The sequence below is a fragment of the Myxocyprinus asiaticus genome, chromosome 12, assembly GCF_019703515.2.
Source record: "Myxocyprinus asiaticus isolate MX2 ecotype Aquarium Trade chromosome 12, UBuf_Myxa_2, whole genome shotgun sequence".
Taxonomy (NCBI): domain Eukaryota; kingdom Metazoa; phylum Chordata; class Actinopteri; order Cypriniformes; family Catostomidae; genus Myxocyprinus; species Myxocyprinus asiaticus.
Window position 1 is genome coordinate 38693941 of NC_059355.1, and position 24363 is coordinate 38718303.

General features: G+C 38.1%; 1 protein-coding gene across 1 annotated transcript in view; it reads right to left on the reverse strand.

The window, feature by feature from the left end:
- LOC127448626 (testis-expressed protein 264 homolog) overlaps positions 1–23367 on the reverse strand; it is a 115649-nt gene extending 92282 nt beyond the window's left edge. The window contains exons 1-2 of the mRNA XM_051711299.1: positions 22845–23367; positions 540–761 (exon numbers count right to left, since the gene is read on the reverse strand). Coding sequence (XP_051567259.1) covers positions 540–761; positions 22845–23102 — 480 coding nt within the window. The 5' untranslated portion in view covers positions 23103–23367. The remainder of the gene's footprint in view (positions 1–539; positions 762–22844) is intronic.
- Positions 23368–24363: the final 996 nt, after the last annotated feature.

Consider the following 24363-nt stretch of genomic DNA (forward strand, 5'->3'; position numbering starts at 1 on the left):
ATATGACATTAGCGGCGTTTGCGTGAACTGACTCACTTCTCATGAACTACGGTTTATTCAATGGGTCATATTACGTGTTAACGGCATTAAAAAATGTGTGCCGTTAAACGAATTTTGTGTTAACGCATTATAAACGCGTTAACGTCAACAACACTAATATATATATATATATATATATATATATATATATATATATATATATATATATATATATATAATTTTGCCTTTCAGGGCTTCCATACAGATATAAAACCAGTCCATTATTAGGGCAAACATCATAGAATGATTGAAAGCAGACAACAGGAACACCACTGCATTTTCTATCACTAGTTCACTAGAAAAGTGATACCTATACAAATAACTCTAATTTTCACGTGTTCCATCTCATTTGGGTTAACACATGGTCAGTAGTGCAACATCCATCACATTACCTTCACAGCACAGATAACTGCACAGAACTCCTAATGAGAGACGCCAGTCAGCAGGCCCACACAAACTGACCTCACATGAATCACAACAACAAAAAACATAATGGTTACCTTTATATATTGTCCAAGTTCAGGGTAGACTCTATAGGCCCCACAGATAGGAGACAGAGCACATCTGTTGGGAAATGAGGACATCACAGCACAGGTGACTTCTGGGAAAGAGATGACCTTGTAGCCAAACTTCTCGTACAGACGCTGTAGCTCTTCATCAGGTTTCTCTTCATTTTCACTCAGTACACTACCCACTACATACCGACATTGATCTGCCTGAGTCTGAAAGAGAGAAAGAGCTTTCATTAGATTGAATATTACACCTGCAAAGTAATCTGAAAACAATATGGATTCATAAGGGGAATCTCTAGACTTTAATCAAGCACTAGGTTAAACTAATCAGGTAATTCCTCCATGGACTAATTAGTTCAATCAAGTGTTTTAACAAGGACATACTCAAATATCCACATGCAGCATTTAAAAACAGAGGCATTTCATAGATTTGCACAAGTTCAGTTTAAATTAAATTTTGCATAGAACACATAGCAAATGTCTTGACACGAGACCGCTGAGCTGTAACATTTTCATTCATTCTAATGTTGATTATATTCTGGCAAACTGTTTATATTAACAGTTTCTTAATTACTAAACCAGTGCTCAACTGTGTTGTGTAATTTACTGCAGCCTTCTGCACATATTCAGCATTTCAGCATCAGAATTAACATCAGCAAATATTAAAACACTTCAAGTCTTGTGTTCACAGTCTCAACAGTCACTTAGTTCCAGTGAAACACCAGTTTAATTTAAAGCGTTACTTAAACCCAAAAATTTAAATTCTCTCACAATGCATTCACCCTCATGCCATCTACGATGTGTATATGTACAGTGAATAAAGGAGTTATATTTTGGTCTGTTCTCACCCAAAACCAACTGGATCTCTTCAGAAGACATTGATTAAACCACAGGAGTCGTATGGATTACCTTTATGCTGACTTTATCTCCTTTTTGGAGCTTCAAACGCCTGATCACCATTCAGTAGCATTGTATGGACCTACAGAGCTGAAATATTCTTCTAAAAATCTCTGTGTTCTGCAGAAGAACTAAAGTCGTTCACATCTGGGATGGCATGAGGGTGAGTAATTGATGAGAGAATTTTCATTTTTGGGTGAACTATCCCTTTAAGGTACATGCAACACTGCCTAGAAACAAAGTCAGGTTCACAAGGTACCGGGGTGCTACAATGAGTGCTTCTGAGGAAGAGCTAAATCAAAAGATTTTCCAAAGTTTGCCAGGTTAGTGACATCAAATCTTTGAAAGATACTCAAGAGTTTTGCTGGAGGCTCTTGGTAGCAAGTCAACTAGAAATCCACAAGCAGAATTGTGTATTCAGCTTTATTTTCTAGTTATGTCTGTGAAATAATCACTACTTGTTACTGTTGGATGAATGGAAATTCTGATTATGAAGTCTTCACACATTTTGAAATATATTATTTTGGTGTGATTATCTATGCAACTGCTGCCATTATATTAATTATTTTTTTCAAAGCCAATCAGCTGTTTTAGATAAATCTTCCCTGAAACAACATGTAAATACAAACTGAACTGTGATTGGCCGCTTTAAATGTAAGTCAAAATATCTTATCTCCTGATTACTTTCTAAGTCTAATCTTTTGCAATGTAGTTGTTTCTACAAGAAGCTAACCACCTTTGTTTAGACACCAACTCAAAATCGCATGTGCATTTGAACTAGCATTCCAATCAAACATTAATGACAAATCAACTAAGATATTTATAAAGTTGTCATTTCTAATTATTTATCTAGCATTGTGTTCCTCTGTTCACCCACACTGGTGAACGATTCAATATGTTGTTAACATCCATAATTTGGGTTGAATGCAGCATGCCAGTATTGCTGGTGAGCAATGGTAAGAAAATCTTTCTCAACAGGTTGACTGCAGACAAACCATAAAGCTATAGGAACTGACATAAAGACAATCATCACTATTACTACTGCTCATACTTTCATTCAAATCCTTCAAATCTACATCTTTGTTTCTCTTGACTTTCTTTCTTCACTCTCTTTCCAGATAAAAACCAATGCAACATGTTTTTGCTTTCTCTTGGTTTGTCCTTCTTTTCTACGTTCCTCTACTGAATCTCTCCCCTCACCTCTCTAGCCTGCTGTACTTCTTTCTCTTTTCTTTCTTCTGTGTCGTTTTGTCCCTCTCAGCATGAAGAGCTTGTTTCTCCAGCCAGGGACTAATGATGGTATTCAGAACTCTCCATCTCTCTCATCCTACACAACTGTCAGCAAATAAAGTAGGAATTTCAGCCAGTTTTCCAGATAGCGCACCCCAGAGACAACAGGCAATTACAAAGAGCAAGGAGGCCTACGCATATACTTTCCTTCACTTGTTGTTTGTCTATTTATGTCAAGTAATTCGCTGAACTGATACGGACGAATAAGGAAATGCAGTCCCAATTCAAATAACAACCACAAGCTCTCTTAAACAAACGGACTAATCTTCACACTGCCAATCAAAAATAACCATGAAGATTTGCTCTCCATGCATCCACAAAAATGAATCAAATTTAAGATGTGTTGTTGTCAGTTGCCCCAGACTGAATGGTGACCGAAGCACGCACTAATGGTCGCGATAAGGCGTTTTCTTACAGTGTAATTGGTTCTCTAGTTGTTGTGCTGGCCACACAGAGGTGGAGAAGAACCAATGCAACATGTTACACATCTTCTTCACAAAGCAGATATTCCATCTAGGGTTCATTGCACTTCTCAACAACTGCATACTGGAATAGCTGTTCTAAAAAATGAAACTATGTACAGTTGCATTCATAAATGGATTTTCTTCATTCATCTTTTGAATGCTTAGAATCAGGGTCCTTTTTGCCATACCTGCCAAAGACAGGTTGAATTTATAAAACATATTGACATTCAACATAAATATCTGATGGTGAATTTTCCAAAAACGTATAAAGTCATAAACAAACAGACAAGTTGCGACACATTGTTTTTAGTTGATTGTGCAAAACAAAAGAATATATACTGAATATAAGTATATTTTGACAAATACACTTACAGTATATTCAAGATACATTCTCTGAAAGCAAGTCTAAATATCTTATGTTGCTTCTCAAGTAAATATATCTTGTTTTAAGGATTTTTATACAATTTTAAATGGAAAACAAGACAAAACACTTGATAACAATATAATTTTTTCGCAGTGATTTTTTTACTGAATTAAACTTAATAATTTATTATCATTTAGAGGTATTTATAAAAGATGATTTTGTCCTCTTTATTGTTAGTAAGCATATTTAATACAACCTTTTTTGTCAGTTAAGAGCTAATTATTATTTGTTGCAATAATCGCAGAACCGTCGAATTTGAGTCAATTATCAAAATAATCGTTAGTTGCAGCCCTACTGAGGCGATGCTTTAAAGAGGATCAATTTAAATAAATAACTTTTGCGAGAGGGCTTTACTGTACGAACTGTCTAAAGCAAAGCATGCTGTCAGTGCACTAATTTGCTGAAAATATCAAACCTAAAAAAATAAATAAAAAAAAAAGATATTTGAAAAAAAAAAAATGCAGATAAATTAGTCGACTTTATCATTGAACTTGTTGGACGAACAGTTGATTAATCAACCATGAGCTATCCCTAGGTATGGGAATCGTAAGGAATTTAGCAATTCCGGCTCCAAATTCCCTAAATGATTCTGGTCCATAAATGAATCTTTTAGTAGTTTTGATGGAGAAAAAACATTTGGCAATCAGAAATGCAATTCTTCTTGAATTTACTGCCCTCAGCAGCCTGCCAAATTATGAGATAATTTCATACTTTTACAGAACAGATTCTTGCAAAAGGTGTGTTGACACAGACTGAAGATATTTTAGTAATTCAAAATTTTTTATAAAATACCACTAATTACAACAAAAGTTATAATGTGAATATATATCTACACATTGTCATATCAAGTGTTACTCTGATTTAAGTCCCACAATCCTAAGGTACACATTAAAATGTAACAGTTAATTTAGAGTCAGACATGACGAAATGAGAGACTAGCAATTCAGTTCGTTTTTCATTAACTAAAAAGTACCAGCAGACAAGAGTTGGGAATCGTTCGGGAATGGGACTTCCCTGGTCATGCTGTATGTGCCGTGCTGTAGATTCAGAAGTACTGGCTCATTAGAGTCAGGAATCTGACTACATTCGTCTCACTGTATGTCAACACTAATTTATTTTCGTTTTAAATCTCTGATTTCAGTTTTCTACCTTCATAGTTCACCAAAGCATGTGGTGATAGAGAGCGTTTTCTAAACGCTCCATTTTCGGTGGAGGTAAATGCTATTCCAGTGTATGTAAGAGGCGTAAATGTAGAAAAAACCAATGCACTTTCAAACCAAAAAATATTCATGTGGATGTGACCTTAGTAGCGGTGTTGCATAGCAACTGAATGGTAGAGCAGGAAACACTGTTAGAGTATTTTAGTACAGTGTCCAATCCACATCGGCGGATGAATGCGTGTTTGAGAATTGTTCTAAAGAAAATCATTCAGTTCTGGTATTTTTTTTAAACATGTAACCGATTCTGAATAAGAACTGCTTCTCGGTTCCCAGCCCTAGCTACCCCTTGTGTTTTTTATCTGAAACTTAACAGTACATCAGCACGATTCAAGCCCCGTTCACATTGTCAGTGACTCACAGCAACAAAGCGACAGTAGACCATTTGTTTTCAACGAGATCTGGTGACACAAGCAACAGCGACTGTTGTACATAATTTGTCTATAATCAAATACATGGATATAATAATAAAAAGATCATTTAAAAAATGCATGGAAAACTGCGTCAGTTGTTGTCAGGATTCTGAGTAAGTTTGAGCTATGGCCAGTTGTGCAGCCAACCAATAAATTTAGAGCGACCAGCAGTAGGAACGTCCACTACACATAAAAAATAGACTAGTGACATCCACCCACAAAGCTGTTGGCAATGTGAATGGGGCTTCAGACATAACTGCCCCCCTTGGTTACAGATGCTCACTCTGACAAGCTCTGCAGAACTCCCCATTGGAATGAACAGGAGATTGACATGAAAGATGCATTTTTTGGCAAAATATTCTCATAAACAGAATGTGGGCTGGTATGAAGAGTGACATTTTAATGCATCTTTATCTTTAGTTTTTTGTAAAAGAAATTGCTAAAACAGTAATTTGATTAAAAACTGTGGATACTGTGAATTAGAATCAAGGCAAACGATTATTACAGTGACTTGAAAAGAAAAAAAAAACATTTAATAGCGATTACACATCTAATAACATTAGCATAAGTGAACAGTTTATAACGTCTCATAACACTCATTTTGATGCTGTGAACTGTTTATTTACTATCACTTTACTATAGCTTTAATTTACCTTGGCGCAAATGTACAGTAGGTGTCATTCCAGATGTTATATGTTGAATTGGGAATGAGGGCTGACACAGTTTAATCCATAACATGGCTCTTCTCCAGATTTATTTAAAGATTTAAAAAAAAAAAAAGAAAGAAAAACAACGAGGGTATCCTCTCTGGGTAACTCGTGTCACTATCACCAATGACCCGTCAACAACGTGTTTTAATTGTTTTGGATTATTTTAATAAAATCCTGCTTCAAAGTACTCAAACACACATTACCTCCATAGGTTCTCATTGGAAAATAGCCAACGTGTGTCAGAGTAATGGCAGCAGGGCAACAGTTACTGAGACAGGATTGGTCAGAAGCGCTTTTAAGGGGGGCTTAGTGAATTGTCAATTCTTAAAACTCTATTTAAACCATGTAATGTTTACCACTTGGCAAGTGTTCATTTTGGACCCTGCTTACTAGCATACTCAGGATATGAACTGAATGATGTCGGAAGCTGTCTTTAAATGCACTCTTTGCCCTTGGGATTCCAAGATGGCCACTAAAACATGGTACATTGTCATTTGCTTCCTCTGCTTGGCTTCTTCTCAGAATTCCCTCTAGAGACCAGCTGCAGGGAAAAGCAATTTTCAAAAGCAATTCTCTGCACGGCTTTGCAAGAGGCATAGTTTTTTGACAGATGGATGTACTGTTGCGTCATCTTCTTCAGCAAAGAACTTAGGTGTTATATTTGATACCAATCTGTCCTTTGAAAATCACATTTCCAATGTTTGTAGATCAGCATTCTTCCACCTGAGAAATATTGCTAAGTTACGACACATGCTCTCTGTTACTGATGCCGAAAAATTAATTCATGCGTTCATGACCTCAAGACTAGATTATTGTAATGCATTACTGGGAGGATGTCCAGCAAGTTCAGTAAATAAACTTCAATTTTATCATCGTTACATTGGCTACCTGTTAAATTTCGTATTAATTTTTAAATTCTGTTAACTACATAGTTTTGAATGGTCTAGCTCCACAGTACTTAAGTGACCTTCTGACACGCTATATTCCGACATGTTCATTATGATCATAAAATTCTGGCTTGTTAATAATTCCAAGAATATCAAAATCCACAAAAGGAGGTAGATCCTTTTCATACATGGCTCCTAAACTATGGAATAGTCTCCCTAACACTGTTCGGGATGCAGACACACTCACTCCATTTAAGTCTAGACTAAAGACTCATCTATTTAGCCAGGTATACACCTAATTTATCCTTCAACACACAATTAGGCTGCTTTAGTTAGGTCTGCCGGAACCAGAAACATCTATCATGATCTATAACTCTGCATAAAATTGAATGGCATCTACGCTAATATTATTCTATTTGTTTGTCAGGATTCATATCCCGAGGTTACCAGAGCCTGCTGGATCCAGCACCATTCCTGCTTGGTGTCGGACTCCACTGCTATGTATTGCTGAGAGATGACAACAAACTACAGCCAGTGCTAGCCAGACATCACATCAGTCTTTTGACTTCAAAGGATGAACTGATGCCAACTCCAACTGTAAGACATCGGTTACTTCACATGCCACTGCCTGAACCTTGGACTTCGGATGGACCCCACAGAACCTCACCAAAATTACCTGTTGGTTGAACTGCGATGCACCTCATTAATCTCTGCCTGCATCACCTTTGTCTATTGATGGACTACACTCTTGAAATTGAATACATAGACTATCAATTAACTGCCAACAAAAGCCTTCATCAGCCAACTAACAAAGGACAATGCATCTATGTGAACTTCTGCAGTTAATCCAGGATGGACTTCAAAGACATTAGACATTAATCTTAAAGTTCATAAAACATCTTTTATTTTTATTTTAAAAACACTGGACCTTAACGCTTACTTAATTTACCCATTTAAAACCATGACTTGCACTGCACACAAATAACTAATATTGGCATTATATTCATGTTGTTTAGCCAGAGGGGAAGTGGCCCCCACAGTGAGTCTGGTTTCTCCCAAGGTTATTTTTCTCCATCAACCAACATCTTATGGAGTTCTGTGTTCCTTGCCACAGTCGCCTTCAGCTTGCTCACAGGGGTTCTAAATACAATTATTATTTCATTTCTATACATATTTTACAATCATATTTAATCAAACTACACAATGACACTGTAAGACATTACAGATATTACAGTTTCATTTTTTGTTTTGTTTTTGTTAATGCATGATTTCCTGTAAAGCTGCTTTGAAACAATGTGTGTTGTGAAAAGCGCTATACAAATAAAAATGACTTGATTTGACTTGATGAAGGCTGCGCAACAATAAAAAGGTGGTAATTCTTTATTAGCAGACAAATAACAAGGATTTACTCCTCTCGTCTTTCTGGGCTCTCTCCTCTGCTCTTTCCTCCTGGGGCCATGACTTCAGGGAATTCCCCCAGCCATGCTTGGCATTGCTCATGCTAACATATGAAAGGGTTTTTGGAGCGTGCAAGACGGAGAATATGTCACTTGTTTTAAGGGATGGCAGAGAAATGGCAAAAGCTCTCTGAATACCGGAGGAGTCCCTAAGGTGCTCAGATCTGCATAATCATGGAGGGAGGCGGCTCAGCTTTGGCTCCAAAGGCAACTCATGAAAATTCAACAGCCATCTGCCTACTTCACTATGGCAGCAACAAACCATATGCAGAATCGACAAAATTTAGAAAAAAATTAGCAGCACTGGATCATTTAGAGCTTGATAAATAATTTAAAGTCTATGAATCTTCTGACTATGTTCCAAAATTAACACACTTGGGGGAAGGAATTTGGAATTTTCGCCCGCTACATTGATGCAATGTTCAGGTTTAACGTGAGAATAGTGTGCAAGGTCTTAGAATTAGAATTACAGAAAAAAAGGAGAGACAAGTCGAAATGTTTTTTTTTATTTTTTTTTTATTTTTTTATTTTTTTTGTGGTAATCAACATCATGTCACAAATGCTGTCGTTAGAGCTTAACTTGGATTGAACCCGGAACATTCCTTTAAGGGACACTTTTTATGTTAGGCCTTGAGGTGCAGCCCACATTTTGCAGTCCAACCCCCCCTGCCTGAAAATAAGTTTGCCTTATTTGTGCTCCATGTAGAACAGCCTTTCTTTATATCCTAAGGCTCAGAGACATCATTACCAGCTGGTTTGGAGGTTACAAAGCCATATGAAAGAAACAGATAGGGAGCTTTGTCTGGCTGTCCTGGTATGAATTATTACCCCAAATTTGTGTTGTAGGGTTTTAATGGTGTTCCCCAGCATGGACACTGCAGGTGGAGCTGTCCTCAATTTAGCCTGATATAGCACTAATCCTCGCTAGAAACCTCCTCCACTTCATTTGATTTCATTATATCCAACCTTGTTCCATACAGAAAGCAAAGCTCCAATTGGAGGCCTCCCATGAAATGGTCCAGAATCCTACAAGGTGTGTAATTACTAGTGGTAGATGATGGAAGCTTTCTTCAGAACGGAAGTTAGAAATATATCTAACACAGATGAAAAAATCTCTATTGTCTAAATTCAAATATTTAGGCCAAACCAGACCACTGACCCCTGGAATATGCTACACTGGAGCTCCCTGTGTTGGCTGGGGGGTCCTTGATTCTGTAAAGGTTGAAAATCCTATTTTATATACTGCAAAACATAAAATCTTTTGTTTTAAAAAGCAGACTCGCACACCAAAACCACAATAGAATGATCTAGGAAAGGGGTTAAAATGGAAACGGACTATAAACTGAACCATGAATAAAGAAAAACATTACCTAGCATGCAAGCAAGTGCTATATACCCTACAGGCAGACTGTAAAGAGACACAGGCATGTAAATACTGGACAATGGAGTCCTGAATAAGCATTAGGGAGACCTCTGGTGACCAATTTGAGGAGTTGTCGGTGTAGGTATCATAAATTACCTTCAAAACATTTTAGATAAAGAAGAGTAATGGTAAAATCTGGTCTGAAAACAATGGATCTGCTTGGAAAAGAACAAGAGTTTTTTATAGAATCAACTAATAGGAAGGAGCGCTCCATGGTTGGACTCCAGATAGCTGGCTAGTACTACTATACAGTCATACACAACCAGGCTGTATGCAACACAATGAATGAGCCAACTCTGACCAGGTCAACAAGCAGCAGCCTAAAGACAAATTTAAGATTACGGCTAGCCTACGTCCACATAATAGCATCATAATAATAGCAGTGACTTACTTGCATACAAGCCTAAAGCTAACGCCATTCTGAGGAGCTTGAAAAAAGCATGGAGATACATCTGGCCTTCAAAAGGTTCTAGTAAGGATGTTACATTACCCATGACACTTCTTAAATTTGGACACTAATAATGGAAGTAGTTAGGCTATTTCAGAAACTTTACTTGGGGTAAGCCATTCTCAGGGAACACTAAAACATAGTTTTCATGTTACTGTGCACTTTCATAAATATGCACTGAGTAATAATAATGAACTTTATTTTAATATTTTCTCCAATGTCAGGGTAGGATATTTTTGTCTGTTAAATCATCCGCCAAGCAAAAAACGCAAGATGGATTACTTCTGAAATGTAATAGCACATATCACATATTACTCTTCCACTAACTATATGTACTTGTACTTGTAATCATTCATTTTGTGGACCTGCTTGCAATTATACTTGTAGTAATTAATTATAGCATGTTATATGTTTTACATGGATGCTATAAATAAAGTGTTCCCGACAGAAACCCCATGGAATAGCACCTGAGGATGAACCACTTCCAGGTCACGGCACCATGGATATGCATAAACTGCCAGTTCCTCTATGATTAGCCGCCCTGAATGCCCTCAAATGTTGAATAGCCTCTCATGTTGACTGAAATTGAAACTGATGGCGTATCATTTCAGGGGAACCGTAGGTGCTCTGTGCCATAGGGACCAATCTGGACAGAATTAATGGGGCAGAAAATAGAGTATGCAAAAAAAAGCCCAGTTTGGAAAGCCTGTGATAATATAGGGGTTGTCGTGGCAAGGGTCACCAGAGCAAATGTTCGGTATTTGGGTTTATAGCATGTGTGCAGAACAATCCGAAAGCCTGGATCAGCTCTGCAAACCAAATGTGTGACCAAAAGCCTTAAAGATGAAGTGTGTCATGTTTGTGTCTCTCTTTCTCCTATCAGTTTAATCAATTTTGTAATCTTACTGTTTTGACGTAGTGCTTTTTGGCATACTGTATGGGAAGTATGCATATTTGGACGCAGGGATTCATTAAGTATTTGACTTAGCACAGAGTTACATGCTGTGCCTTTAGGAAACTAATTTTGATTAAACTGATGTTTAATAGTGCATGTTTCAGATAAAGAATAGCTCAGGTTTTCCTTTAAAGATGTTCAACATCCCTCTGAATCAGATGAATGCTTCAGACATAAATCAGACACAAAAAGCCAGGTCTACCTTACATGCACTCGATTCCAGCTTCATTAGCTGGCTGACACTGCTAAACTGAACTGCCTGGAACCACACTGACTGTCCATCAGTCATGTGTGGGCTCTTGCAACCAGGCTATAACTAATCATAACTCAAGGCAACGTTCACACCATCAGTCTAATTAAAAAAGGCAGAGGAGGGCAACCGGCATTTTCAAAAGTCATGGATCTAGAACATCTTGTTTGTATAATTAACAGTTTTGCAAGCTTCCTTTGTCAAGTCTGTGGTAAAGCCAGCAGACTATATTAAGTGTGGAAAAGACGAACGCACAGCTTAAAATGTGCCAAGCACAATTTTATCTTTCAAATCCCTTTAAATCTGAGGACAATGTACCTTGTTATTTTCTCCCAGATAATGTCCCAATCCTTACGTTTAAAAGATTGCTCTGAGACAACAGTAAGCCGTTTTGGAGAAAGCATTTAGCCTCTATCTTGCATCTCTATAAGTTCATGAAAGAGGTATTTATCCCCCTGGTCTGAGTGCTGCAGTTATGGTTGCATCTTCACAGCACTTAAAAAAAAAAATAAATAAATAAAAAAAATAAAAAAAAAGAGAAAATAATGTGCGAAAAGGGCTGAACATAAGGGATCAGTACAGAGCTCAAGGATAATGCTCACATTTCAAAAGAAATGTTTCTGAAGTTCCAGTACAGTTAAAAGCAAACCTTGTTCATGGTGCAAACTGATGTTTGACTTGTGAATGCACTTGGATTTCATCATGACATAAACAATATCATTCAACATCATTCAACAAAAGTGTGATGGATGGTATTAGCACAAGTTTCATATGGGTACAGTACAAATTATCCTTTGATTTGAGAGGTCAATTGACAATAGATGGTTTTGACATGATCACACGGTAAGGTGGCACGTTGTTTCCGGGAGTTCCAGTATCCTAGAATTGGCCACATTATGCCGACTCGCTGAGAAGTGACATCTCCTATCATACATTTTTGCATCGTCTCCCGTGCGGTTACCTTCTCCAGCGGCATGACAGGAAGCATGCTGCGCTAGCAGCGTGGGAGACCCAGGGTTCGGATCATGCCTTGAAACCAGGAAGTGATCTCGTTCGCATAATCATTGAGGAGCACAATAAGTAAATTGCATTTTTCCCTCTAACATTACATTTTTACTCCACTGATGGTTAGGTTTGGGGTTTGGGTTGAGGGATACAGTTAATAAATATACATTCCTCTTCATTGTCTGACAGCATGTACAGTTGAAAAGAACTCGCTTCAATACTGGCATTTTGTGCCCCTTCTTGAACATAATTTATTTATTTGAAACAAAAATTACATTCAGGTCAGGCTCTGATATGGAATGCCTACTTCTTAAAATCCATTCAATTTCAGATGGATAAATTTGAGTCCTTTCAAAAAAATTTCCTCACTGAGTATCGTGTTTCACTTAGAAATATGTCATATTGCAGAAGTTAAATGGGATGCGAATGTTATTTCATGCTGATTTAAACAAAGTATCAGTGCATATTATTAGATTTTTCTGTGAATTATACATCAATTATATCCAAATGAAGTAAAAAATGCTAGAAAATGTTACTATTCACCAATAGAAAACGTTACTATTGTTAAAATCCATTTTAAAGCTATATTAATGAATGAATGAATCATTTGTTAAAATTTTTACTACTAATTGACACATTGGTGCTAAGTTTACAAGGTAAAGGTGCTTGTTATGACTTGCGTGAATAAAAAATGCATGTAGCCAAGCTACATTTAAGGCGGTTTTTATACTGGGTGCGTTTGCTGCGGTCTGAATCCGAATGCGACTGATCTCTTTTCAGACTCACTTCTAACTCAGTTGGACCCCGGTGAATTTAAAGGATTACTTCACCCAAAAATGACAATTCTGTCATCATTTCCTCACCCTCATGCCATCCCAGATGTGTATGACTGTCATTCTTTAGCAGAACACAAACGAAGATTTAGAAGAATGTTTCAGCTCTGTAGGTCCATAAAATGCAAGTGAATTATTGAAGCTCCCCAAAGCACACATAGCCATCATAAAAGTAATCCATACAACTGTGGATTAATTAATGTCTTCTGAATCGAAACACTAGATGTAAGGAATACATAAATATTTTAAACTTTTTTTTTTTTACAACAAATTAGGGGTGTAATCGTTGCACTACACACCGCGGTTCAAAAATGTGACAATACGCATAGTGGAGATTGGACGGTTTTTGTTTGCTTGTTTTTAAATTATTTTACAAGCATCTGTATCAAATATGCGCGACAACTTATGCCTACGTAATGCGGGCATGCACATGGAAATCGCTACAATGCACAAAAGGAACTCTAAAATGCGATTACAAGCTGAATCTGCAAGAACTGAAAGTGAAACCATTTAAGCGAATGTGAGCGGGAGAGAAGAGCCTTTTTACCCTTGCATCCCTAGACATAGTTTTAACTTTTTTTATTATTCTTTCCCACTCCCCATCCTCCAATATCAAGCTCAAATCTCTTTCCCATAACCTCTTAAGAGCTGTTAAGGCCCCATCACCAAGACTCTGAATCAACAAGGAACAATACACTGACACTTCATGCCCCTTTCCAAAGGCAGTGAGCACCATACAGAGGGTGTCTGCAGCTTTAGGGGGCTGTGTACTGCCACTAAAAATAGAACAAAGTGTAACTGTAAATACCTGAAAAATTGAGACCTACAGTGCATCCGAAAAGTATTCACAGCGCTTCACTTTTTCCACATTTTGTTATGTTACAGCCTTATTCCAAAATGGATTAAATTCATTGTTTTCCTCAATTCTACAAACAATACCCCATAATGACAATGTGAAAGAAGTTTGTTTGAAATCTTTGCAAATTTATTAAAAATAAAAAACAAAACAAAAATCACATGTACTTAAGTATTCACAGCCTTTGCTCAATACTTTGTTGAAGCACCTTTGGCACCAATTACAGCCTCAAGTCTTTTTGAGTATGATGCTACAAGCTTGGCACACCTATTTTTAGGCAGTTTCTCCCATTCTTCTTTGCAGGACCTCTCAAGCTCCATCAGGTTGGATGGGGAGCGTCGGTGCACAGCCATTTTCAGATCTCTCCAGAGATGTTTAATCGGGTTCAAGTCTGGGCTCTGGCTGGGCCACTCAAGGACATTCACAGAGTTGTCCCGTAGCCACTCCTTTGTTATCTTGGCTGTGTGCTTAGGGTTGTTGTCCTGTTGGAAGATGAACCTTCGCACCAGTCTGAGGTCCAGAGCGCTCTGGAGCAGGTTTTCATCAAGGATGTCTCTGTACATTGCTGCATACATCTTTCCCTCGATCCTGACTAGTCTCCCAGTTCCTGCCGCTGAAAAACATCCCTACAGCATTATGCTGCCACCACCATGCTTCACTGTAGGGATGGTATTGGCCAGGTGATGTGCAGTGCCTGGTTTCCTCCAGACATGATGCTTGCCATTCAGGCCAAGGAGTTCAATCTTTGTTTCTCATGGTCTGAGAGTCCTTCAGGTGCCTTTTGGCAAACTCCATGCTCCAAAATGTGCCTTTTACTGAGGAGTGGCTTCTGTCTGGCCACTCTACCATACAGGCCTGATTGGTGGAGTGCTGCAGAGATGATTGTTCTTCTGGAAGGTTCTCCTCTTTCCACAGAGGAACGCTGGAGCTCTGTCAGAGTAACCATCGGGTTCTTGGTCACCTTCCTGACTAAGGCCCTTCTCCCCCGATCGCTCATTTTGGCTGGGCGGCCAGCTCTAGGAAGAGTCCTGGTGGTTCCAAACTTCTTCCATTTATGGATTATGGAGGCCACTGTGCTCATTGGGACCTTCAATGCTGCAGAAATTTTTCTGTACCCTTCCCCAGATCTGTGCCTCGATACAATCCTGTCTCGGAGGTCTACAGACAATTCCTTGGACTTCATGGCTTGGTTTGTGCTCTGACATGCACTGTTAACTGTGGGACCTTATATAGACAGGTGTGTGCCTTTCCAAATCATGTCCAATCGACTGAATTTACCACAGGTGGACTCCAATCTAGTTGTAGAAACACCTCAAGGATGATCAGGTGGAAACAGGATGCACCGGAGCTCAATTTTGAGTGTCATGGCAAAGGCTGTGAATACTTATGTACATGTGATTTCTTTTCCGTTTTTTATTTTTAATAAATTTGCAAAGATTTCAAACAAACTTCTTTCATGTTGTCATTATGGGGTATTGTTTGTAGAATTTTGAGGACAATAATGAATTTAATCCATTTTGGAATAAGGCTGTAACATAACAAAATGTGGAAAAAGTGAAGCGCTGTGAATACTTTCCGGAGGCACTGTATGTATAATGCTATGCTATGTTAAATGTCATGTCTGATTTGATTTCATCAGTACATTTCAGTAGGGTTTTAAGTAGGGACATTATTTAACAGGATAAGCATGCACTTCTATTAAATATGTATTTTTGAAAATAATATTTAGATATAATCAGAGACAATATTATAATCGAAAAATAGAGTTTTAATTTAAAGCATTTTAAATGCATTTAATCACGTTAGTAAGTTCATTTAAGAAGTGAAGTGTGAAATATGAAAAAACAATACGGAAGTGCAGTGATGTTTACAACAGAAGAGCATAGATATTCATACACAGATGCCTCATTCAGCTGGTTTGGATACGTCAACTGCGGCGCCATCTTGGAACAGTCAACAATGAGAGCCATTTGAACTGGTTTGAATGCAAATGAGTGGAGGAGATGACTCAGACTGAGCTCCTTGCTCAGACCGCTGCATAAGCTGCTTGTGTATGGAAACAGTATTGCGGTCCATAGAAACAGCTGCTAAAAAGGTATCTATATATGAATATCAATGCAAAGGAGGCTTTCGCGCTTATGTCACGTGAGTGGCAATTTGAACACCACCCTCATCAACCAGCTGGCCAGAAGCAAACATTTTTTGTTTTAAAAGATTAAAATATTGATCTATTTCTCACACACTCCTAGCATTTAGCTTCAGAAGACATTAATTAATCTACTGGAGTTGAATAAAATGGCTATATGTGGCTTTTTGGGCTTCAAAAATGTGGCACCCTGCATTCACTTGTATTTTATGGACCTACAGAGCTAAAATATTCTTCCAAAAATCTTAGTTTGTGTTTTGCTGAAGAAAGACAGTCATACATACCTTGTACGGCATGAGGGTGAGTAAATGATGAGAGAACTTTAAAGAAATAGTTCACCGAAAAATTAAGTACAACTGGTGTCATCACAAACATGCACAGTGCACATAAAGGAGAACACCAGGTCAGGTTCCGACCAAACTGCAAGTGTGTAAGGCCTCTAAAACAACCTTTGTCACATGCCATACAATGTGGTTTAAATGCAGACATGAGCTGTGGATCACTTGGTTCTCCATTGCCACTGATATGCAAACAGATACTTTCTTAGTGTCACCCACCATAGATCATCGTCAATACAGTGTAAATTTCTCTATTTATCTCCGTTGAACTTGAACACTTTGACTCCACTGGCAGCTGAGCTTCTGAAACACACCGTGTCAGCCCCTGCCACCTCCCCCCATGGGGGACCGAGCATGCTAATAAGCGCAGAGCATTATGCCAATTAAAATCGGACAGCGACCTCAGAGAGCTCTAACAACCTGTCATAGCCTTATCTGAAGCTAATTGGCTTCAGGGGAGACAGGGCCTGGACACTAAAGGTGAGAGTGCCAATCAAAAGCCGCAACCATCTCTTTACAAACACTATAGACACAGCCACCCATTACCAGCCCGCTCTATGCAGCTGATTATTTAAAAAAGGCAGCAAAAACAGGCATTGCAAACCAACCTTTGAGGTGAAATGCAACTTAAAAAAATATAAATAAATAAATAAATAAATCACACACTGCCTAGATGGTAACAGATTAATAACTAAGTATTTGGACACTAAAGCCACAAAAGTATGAATGTCACTGCATTAGCTAGATAATAAAACATTAAACCAAGTGGGATTTATTTTAAAGACAGATAGCACAAGCACACTTTTCATGAAAGTTTATTAGAATTAAAAGCTGTTCGTTTATTATCTTTTCAATTCCATAGGTGATGATATTATTTATTATTCTGTCATCTAATGCAATGAGATTTATACATTTTTAAGTGTGGCTTAAGTGTCCCAAGCCTTTATCAGGCCATTGTGCAGGACAATGAAAATAAATACTAAAAGTTACAGAAGTCTTGCACTGACAGTTTTAAAGAGGCCACAGCCTGTAAGCTTGAATTTGACCACTTCATGCTCTATGACTTTCTTTACACTGTACTTTTAGTGCCACCTAGTGGTTCAGCAATCACAACTGTACCTAACAGCACAAAATGCATGAACTGCTTCTACATTTTTTGTTGAAACACAGGGATCAGTTTAAGCTAACTAAGCAAATGTGCCGGTTGACACAGCACTGAGAAAAACACCCTTTTATGCACTTCTTTATTTGTTAACCTTTTCTAAATATAGTGTAATCAGTCTTTCACTGGTGGTTATTATTTAGCACACTGGAAAAAAGTCAAGTTACATTAAATGGGGGGCCTGGGTAGCTCAGCAAGTAAAGACGCTGACTACCACACCTGGAGTCACAAGTTCAAATCCAGGGCGTGCTGAGTGACTCCAGTCAGGCTTCCTAAGCAACCAACTGGCCCGGTTACTAGGGTGGGTAGAATCAAGTTGGGTTAACCTCCTTGTGGTCGCTATAATGTGGCTCTCGCTCTCAGTGGGGCGTGTGGCGAGTTGTGCATGGATGCCGCGGAGAATCACGTGAGCCTCCACACGCACTAGGTTTCCACGGTATCATGCCCAACAAGCCACGTAATAAGATGCGCAGACTGACTGTCTCAGACGCAGAGGCAACTGTGATTCGTCCTCCACCACACGGATTGAGGCGAGTCACTATGCCACCACGAGGACTTAGAGCGCATTGGGAATTGGCCATTCCAAATTGTGGAGAAACTCCCTTTATAACAATTTTAATGTGATGGTACATTTTGTGTAATATGTAGGCTGGGTTGTCTGGAGTGCACACTGGTCATGGTACAGTGCATTCTTAACTTGCTTCAGCCAGTCTCCTGGAAGATTACTTCAGTACTGGGCACAAACCCTGTCCACCCTGCCACACCACACTGTTTCAGACAGTCTGCACTGCTGGTCTGGCAATCACTATATACCACTAGTGTTCTTTTTATAACCCACATTACTCAGTTGCCATATGGTTTCAATTGGCCCTATGTTTGAATCATTTGTAAACGTTTCATATTTTCCTTTTCCTATTATGAGGTGCATGAAATGTCAACTGAGTGTATGTCCAACACTTGTATATGTATGGCAAGACCCATTATAAGCACACGCTTTAAAGGGATTGTCTTTTATTGTATGGAAAAGAGCAGCCTGGGCATTCTCCTATTAATGATACACTCAAAAACATTTTTTAGATTTATGCATTTAAATTTAATAACAAAATTCTATCAAATTGAATTGAGTAATTCTTAACAAAAACTAAACATTTTCCATTTTAATTTTGTTAAAAATTACACACTTCAATTTGATGAAAGTTTGCAATTATATTTAAATGCTTAAATCTTAAAAAACAGGCTAAAATATTTTTTAAATGTATTTGGGGGTCCTCGGCATCAACAAGTTTGACAACACCAATGTTTGATAACTCCATTTATGTTCCATGCAAGAAAGAAAGTCATAGGGTTTTGAAATGACATGAGGGTGAATAAATGATGACAGAATTTTTTGGGTGAACTATCCCTTTAAGACCCACATACAAGAACCCAGTAGTTGCCTTTCTTGTCTATGGTCTCTCTGAAACTCTCTGATACAAAAAGCAGATGTTCGGTATTTATTGTGATTGTCAGCTTGGTTTGGATTTTACATACATATCAATTATGATAATTTGCAATACGAAACTTATATGAGGACAGCATTGACATTGGAAAAACAGCAGACCAAAACCCTGCAGAGACTGTTTATATATTCTGTGTGCAATCCTTTTACTATTAATTATTATTACACAGCTCTCTGGAATACGTGATTCTGAACAAAACTGGGCATTTTGTGGTCAAATATTTTTGTATCATAACCGCTATACTGTAATTGACTGCTGAATCACTCGGCACCTTTTTCTTCCCACATAATCAAATTTCAACTAAAATCAATCAATTACATGCACATTTTATTTATTTTTGTAAGTAGCTGTGTAATGAGTGGGATAATGTGCAGTCAGCTGGTCATTATCACAAAATAAACTGAATGTACATTATCCCTTCCATAAAGCAATATAGGTCAAAACTTTGAGCCACTGTCACAAAAATACTATGTAATCAAAGTTTTGGCATGATTATGCAAAACCTAATAACTTTAGGTTTATACATAATAAGGCCAGAAGAGAGCAAATATTCAGAAAACTTGGTGACTTGGTCCTGCTGACAAACACAAGGGAAAGTCAATTTCTCAGAACAACGTAAACCTGAGGCCTTTAAGTTGCCATATGAAAAGTTTAGCTCTGAACCTCTCTTGATAACTTATCTCTTATAACTTCAGAACTCCATCTGGTCTTTAAACAAAAGAAACTTCAAACCCTAGTGTGCACAAAAGGAACGTCTAAAAGCGCACTAACATATCAGCTACTCTCCAGGTCACAATTTATGTAAGTGGGTCAGGGAGTGGACAAATGTGCATGAACTAGAACAGTATGTGCATCTACAGGGGCTTTACTAATGCTACATCTACCAAAAGTTTTGTAAATTGTGTTGTGTAAATCTGAGGTTTATTGTAGATTGGTATATGTCTCATCACTGTCATGACTGCTGTGTTGCTCGGAACTGCACCCAAGACTTTCACCCACTGTTGCACTTGTGTATATGGTTGAGTGACAATAAAGGGATTTGATTTGAGAAGGTAACATTATGTAACAACCCCACCTCCCTCTTCATAACTTACCATGAAAAGAACAAATAAGCACCACACTGGTATGGTCAAATACATAGAAGGCTGCCAGGCAGCTAGCAGTGATTCCATTTGGTGATGACAGGTTACACCCAATAAGTAGTTTAATCATGAATTTAAAAAATCTTGTAAGACCGGTTACCAAATCATTCAAGTAGTAGCCACTTTAATTTCCAAGCTCAACCTCAAATTTTGATGCACAGTTCATCTCTTCGGGGCGCCTACTAGCATGACCTGTTCTAATTTAAGTATTATCTGCTGAGACATCTGATATATTCTGCATGCTATACCGCATTCATCATCAGTTGAGCAGGTCAGTACTGAAGCCATTCTCTTCTCAGTATTTTGCGGATATTAGGACTGCCTAGAATCTCTTCTACCAATTTGTTCTTCCATGGGCTGTGAAGTATCTTCATCTTTAGAGATTACATTCTGTGTTGATGTTTACATATTCCTTTGAAACAGTAAATACAAAGTAATAAGAACTATTATTAGACAATGTTAGAGAGTGAATCAAGACGGTTAGAATGTAGAAAGCAGCCTTTGCATTAATTCTAAACTTGTCATTGGAGACAAAGGGCCCTATTCGGCATGAATGTAACTACATTATTTTAGGCTAGTACACTGCTCTGACTATTACATGCAAATGTTAAAGGGATAGTTCACCTAAAATGAAAATTGTCTCATCATTTACTCAGCCTCAGGCCATCCCAGATGTGTATGACTTTCTTCTGCTGAACAAAAACATGAAGAATTTTAGGAGAATATCTCAGCTCTGTAGGTCCTTAAAATGCAAGTGAATGGTGACAAAAACTTTGAAGTTCCAAAAAGCACATAAAGTCAGCATAAAAGTACTCCATATGACTGCAGTGGTTTAATCCATGTCTTCTCAAGAAATCTAGTTGATTTTGAGTGAGAACACACCAAAATATAACTCTTTTATCACTGTACATCTTGCCATTGCAGTCTCTAGACACAATCATGATTTCAAGTTCAATTAAACTTCTTAGCACCATCTAGTGCTCTGCATGTGCATCAAGCACTAGGAAGTGTAATTGAGCTTGAAATGATGATGGATTACTTATATGCTGCCTTTATGTGCTTTTTGGAGCTTCAAAGTTCTGGTCACCATTCACCTGCATTGTAAGGACCTACAGGGCTGAGAAATTCTCCTAAAAATCTTCATTTGTGTTCTACAGATGAAAAAAAGTCATACACATCTGTAAATGATAAGAGAATTTTCATTTTTGGGTGAAATATTCCTTTAATGGAAACACAAATAAGAATAGTAATAACAGAGTGTTAAAGCTTGATCCTCATCGGTCTGCTTTAGATATAGTGACAGTGATTCGCAAGAATACAGTGCATACCCACACAGTATTTTTGGCATTAAAACCACCTGCCTAATATTGTGTAGGTCCCCCTCGTGCTGCCAAAACAGCGCCAACCCACATCTCAGAATAGCATTCTAAGATGCTATTCTTCTCACCACAATTGTACAGAGCGGTTATCTGAGTTACCATAAACTATGTCAGTTCGAACCAGTCTGGCCATTCTCTGTAGACCTCTCTCATCAACAAGGTGTTTCTGTCCGCAGAACTGCCCCTGGATGTTTTTTGTTTTTGGCACCATTCGGAGTAAATTCTAGAGACTGTTGTGCGTGAAAATCCCAGGAGATCAGCAGTCACAGAAATACTCAAACCAGCCCGTCTGGCACTAACAATCATCCATGAGATTATCTAATCAGCCAATTGTCTGGCAGCAGTGCAGAGCATAAAATCATGAAGATACGGGTCAGGAGCTTCAATTAATATTCACATCAACCATCAGAATGGGGAAAAAAATGTGATCTCAGTGATTTGGACCGTGACATGATAGTTGGTGCCAGATGGGCTGGTTTGAGTAGTTCTGTTCGAACTGACAAAGTCTATGGTAACTCAGATAACCGCTCTACAATTGTGGTGAGGAAAAAAAAAAAATATATATATATATATATATATATATATATATATATATATATATATATATTCAATTGTGGTGAGAAGACTAGCATCTCACAATGCTATTCTGAGATGCGGGTTGGCGCTGTTTTGGCGGCACGAGGGGGACCAACACAGTATTAGGCAGGTGGTTTTAATGTTGTGGCTGATCGGTGCTGTGGGTGCATCATTTGTGAGCATGCTGCATGTGCATTGAATGCCCATAGATGCTCAAATGTTGCTGACTTGGAACTAGCATATGACGACCACAAATGCTGTCTAGTAGGGAGCTCATTAAGTTTCGAGACACAACCAATAAATGCTTTCAATAATGTCAGTCTGATAGCAAGTGACAGTTCTGCTTGACTGAGCGTAAAAAACATTGAGAATCATACGCTGTTTTGCAGTGTTTACAATAATACATGTTACAACCATCAAATAATTAAACAAAAAAGTAGCATGGTACTAATAACCAGTTTTTTGTACTCCGTGCTTATTTGTAAAGGGATGTCAGTCAGCAGACAGAAGTGAGCGGCTGACCTGATTTGGGTCATCGTAAAACACCCCGACAGATGACAGCTTCGGTCCGATACTGCAGCTCTCAGTGAAAGCAGCTCCACTGGCCTTGTACGATCCTTTGCTGAACTTATATGCGATCGTGATCTTCTTCACCGGTGGAGATCCAGTCCGAATCACTACTTCAGAGAGAAGACCGGAGTAAAACACGAAGCCCACCAAAGTTAAGATGAGACAAACGACCAAAAATATCATTAGAGACAAAATGACAAAGTCAGACATTTTGCCCGTGTGTCTTGTTTATGTTTTCAGAAAGCACGCGCAGAGACTCAGTGTGTAGCAATAATTCTGTTCCTGGAATGACACACAAATATTAACCCTTCGGCGTCCTGCTCAGGCCTGTTCGCATCTGTATCGCCCTGCAGAAATTTGATTTCAGTATCGGTGTTTTACTTCGAGGTCAGTTTACACCCGTCTTTCAGTGTTATATTGACACTGCTGAGCGGTTATTCATCCGCCTCTACACTGAAATGTTGCCCTCATTGCTTCCGGGATGCACCATGTGGCCGTAACTCAGAGGGGAGTTTGGAGCGAACATACCAAAAGATGGTCAGACTTCATAAAAGTACCGATATTATGATATTAATTTAAAATGTCTTTCTTTTTCTCCAGTAATGTTTTAAAACCTTGACCATTTTATCCATACGTTGATCATTTGACTAGACAACAGTGGACTTACAGTAGTATAAAAACCAAGTACTTGTAATTAGATTACATCTTAAATTGTGTTTAATCAGATTGCAGATACTTTTTATGGATAACATATAGATTACATTACAGTTATCAGTCTTCACTTAAAAAACACATTAATGTTAAAGGAGTGTAAACTGGTATTTAAAGGGACAGTTCACCCAAAAATGAAAATACTCTCATTTACTCACCCTCATGCCATCCCACATGTGGATGACTTTCTCTCTTCAAGATTTTTAGAAGATCTTAGATCTGTTAGTACTTACAATGCAAATGAATGGTGATCAGACCTTTGTTGCTCCAAAAAATCACAAAGAAAACAGAAGTAATGCATATGACTCCAGTGGTTAAATCCACATATTCAGAAGCGATATAATAGGTGTGGGTGAGAAACAGATCCAAATTTAAGTCCTTTTTTTACTTTTAATCTCCACTTTCACTTTTACATTTGAAAGTAACGTGGTGCCTTTTTAGTTTCACTTTCGCATCTGAAAGTGAACGTTTAAGTGGAGATTTAGAGTAAAGAAAGGACACAAATATTGTTCTGTTTCTCATCCACACCTATTATATCTCTTCTGAAGATATGGATTTAAACACTGGAGTCATATGGATTACTTTTATGTTTCCTTTATGTGGATTATGAGGGTGAGTAAATGAAAAGAGAATTTTCATTTTTGGGGTGAACAATCCCTTTAATACACTTAAAGGGCGGCTGTGGATCAGGTGGTAGAGCGAGTTAGCCACTAATCATAGGGTTGGTGGTTTGATTCCCAGCCCACATGACTCCATATAC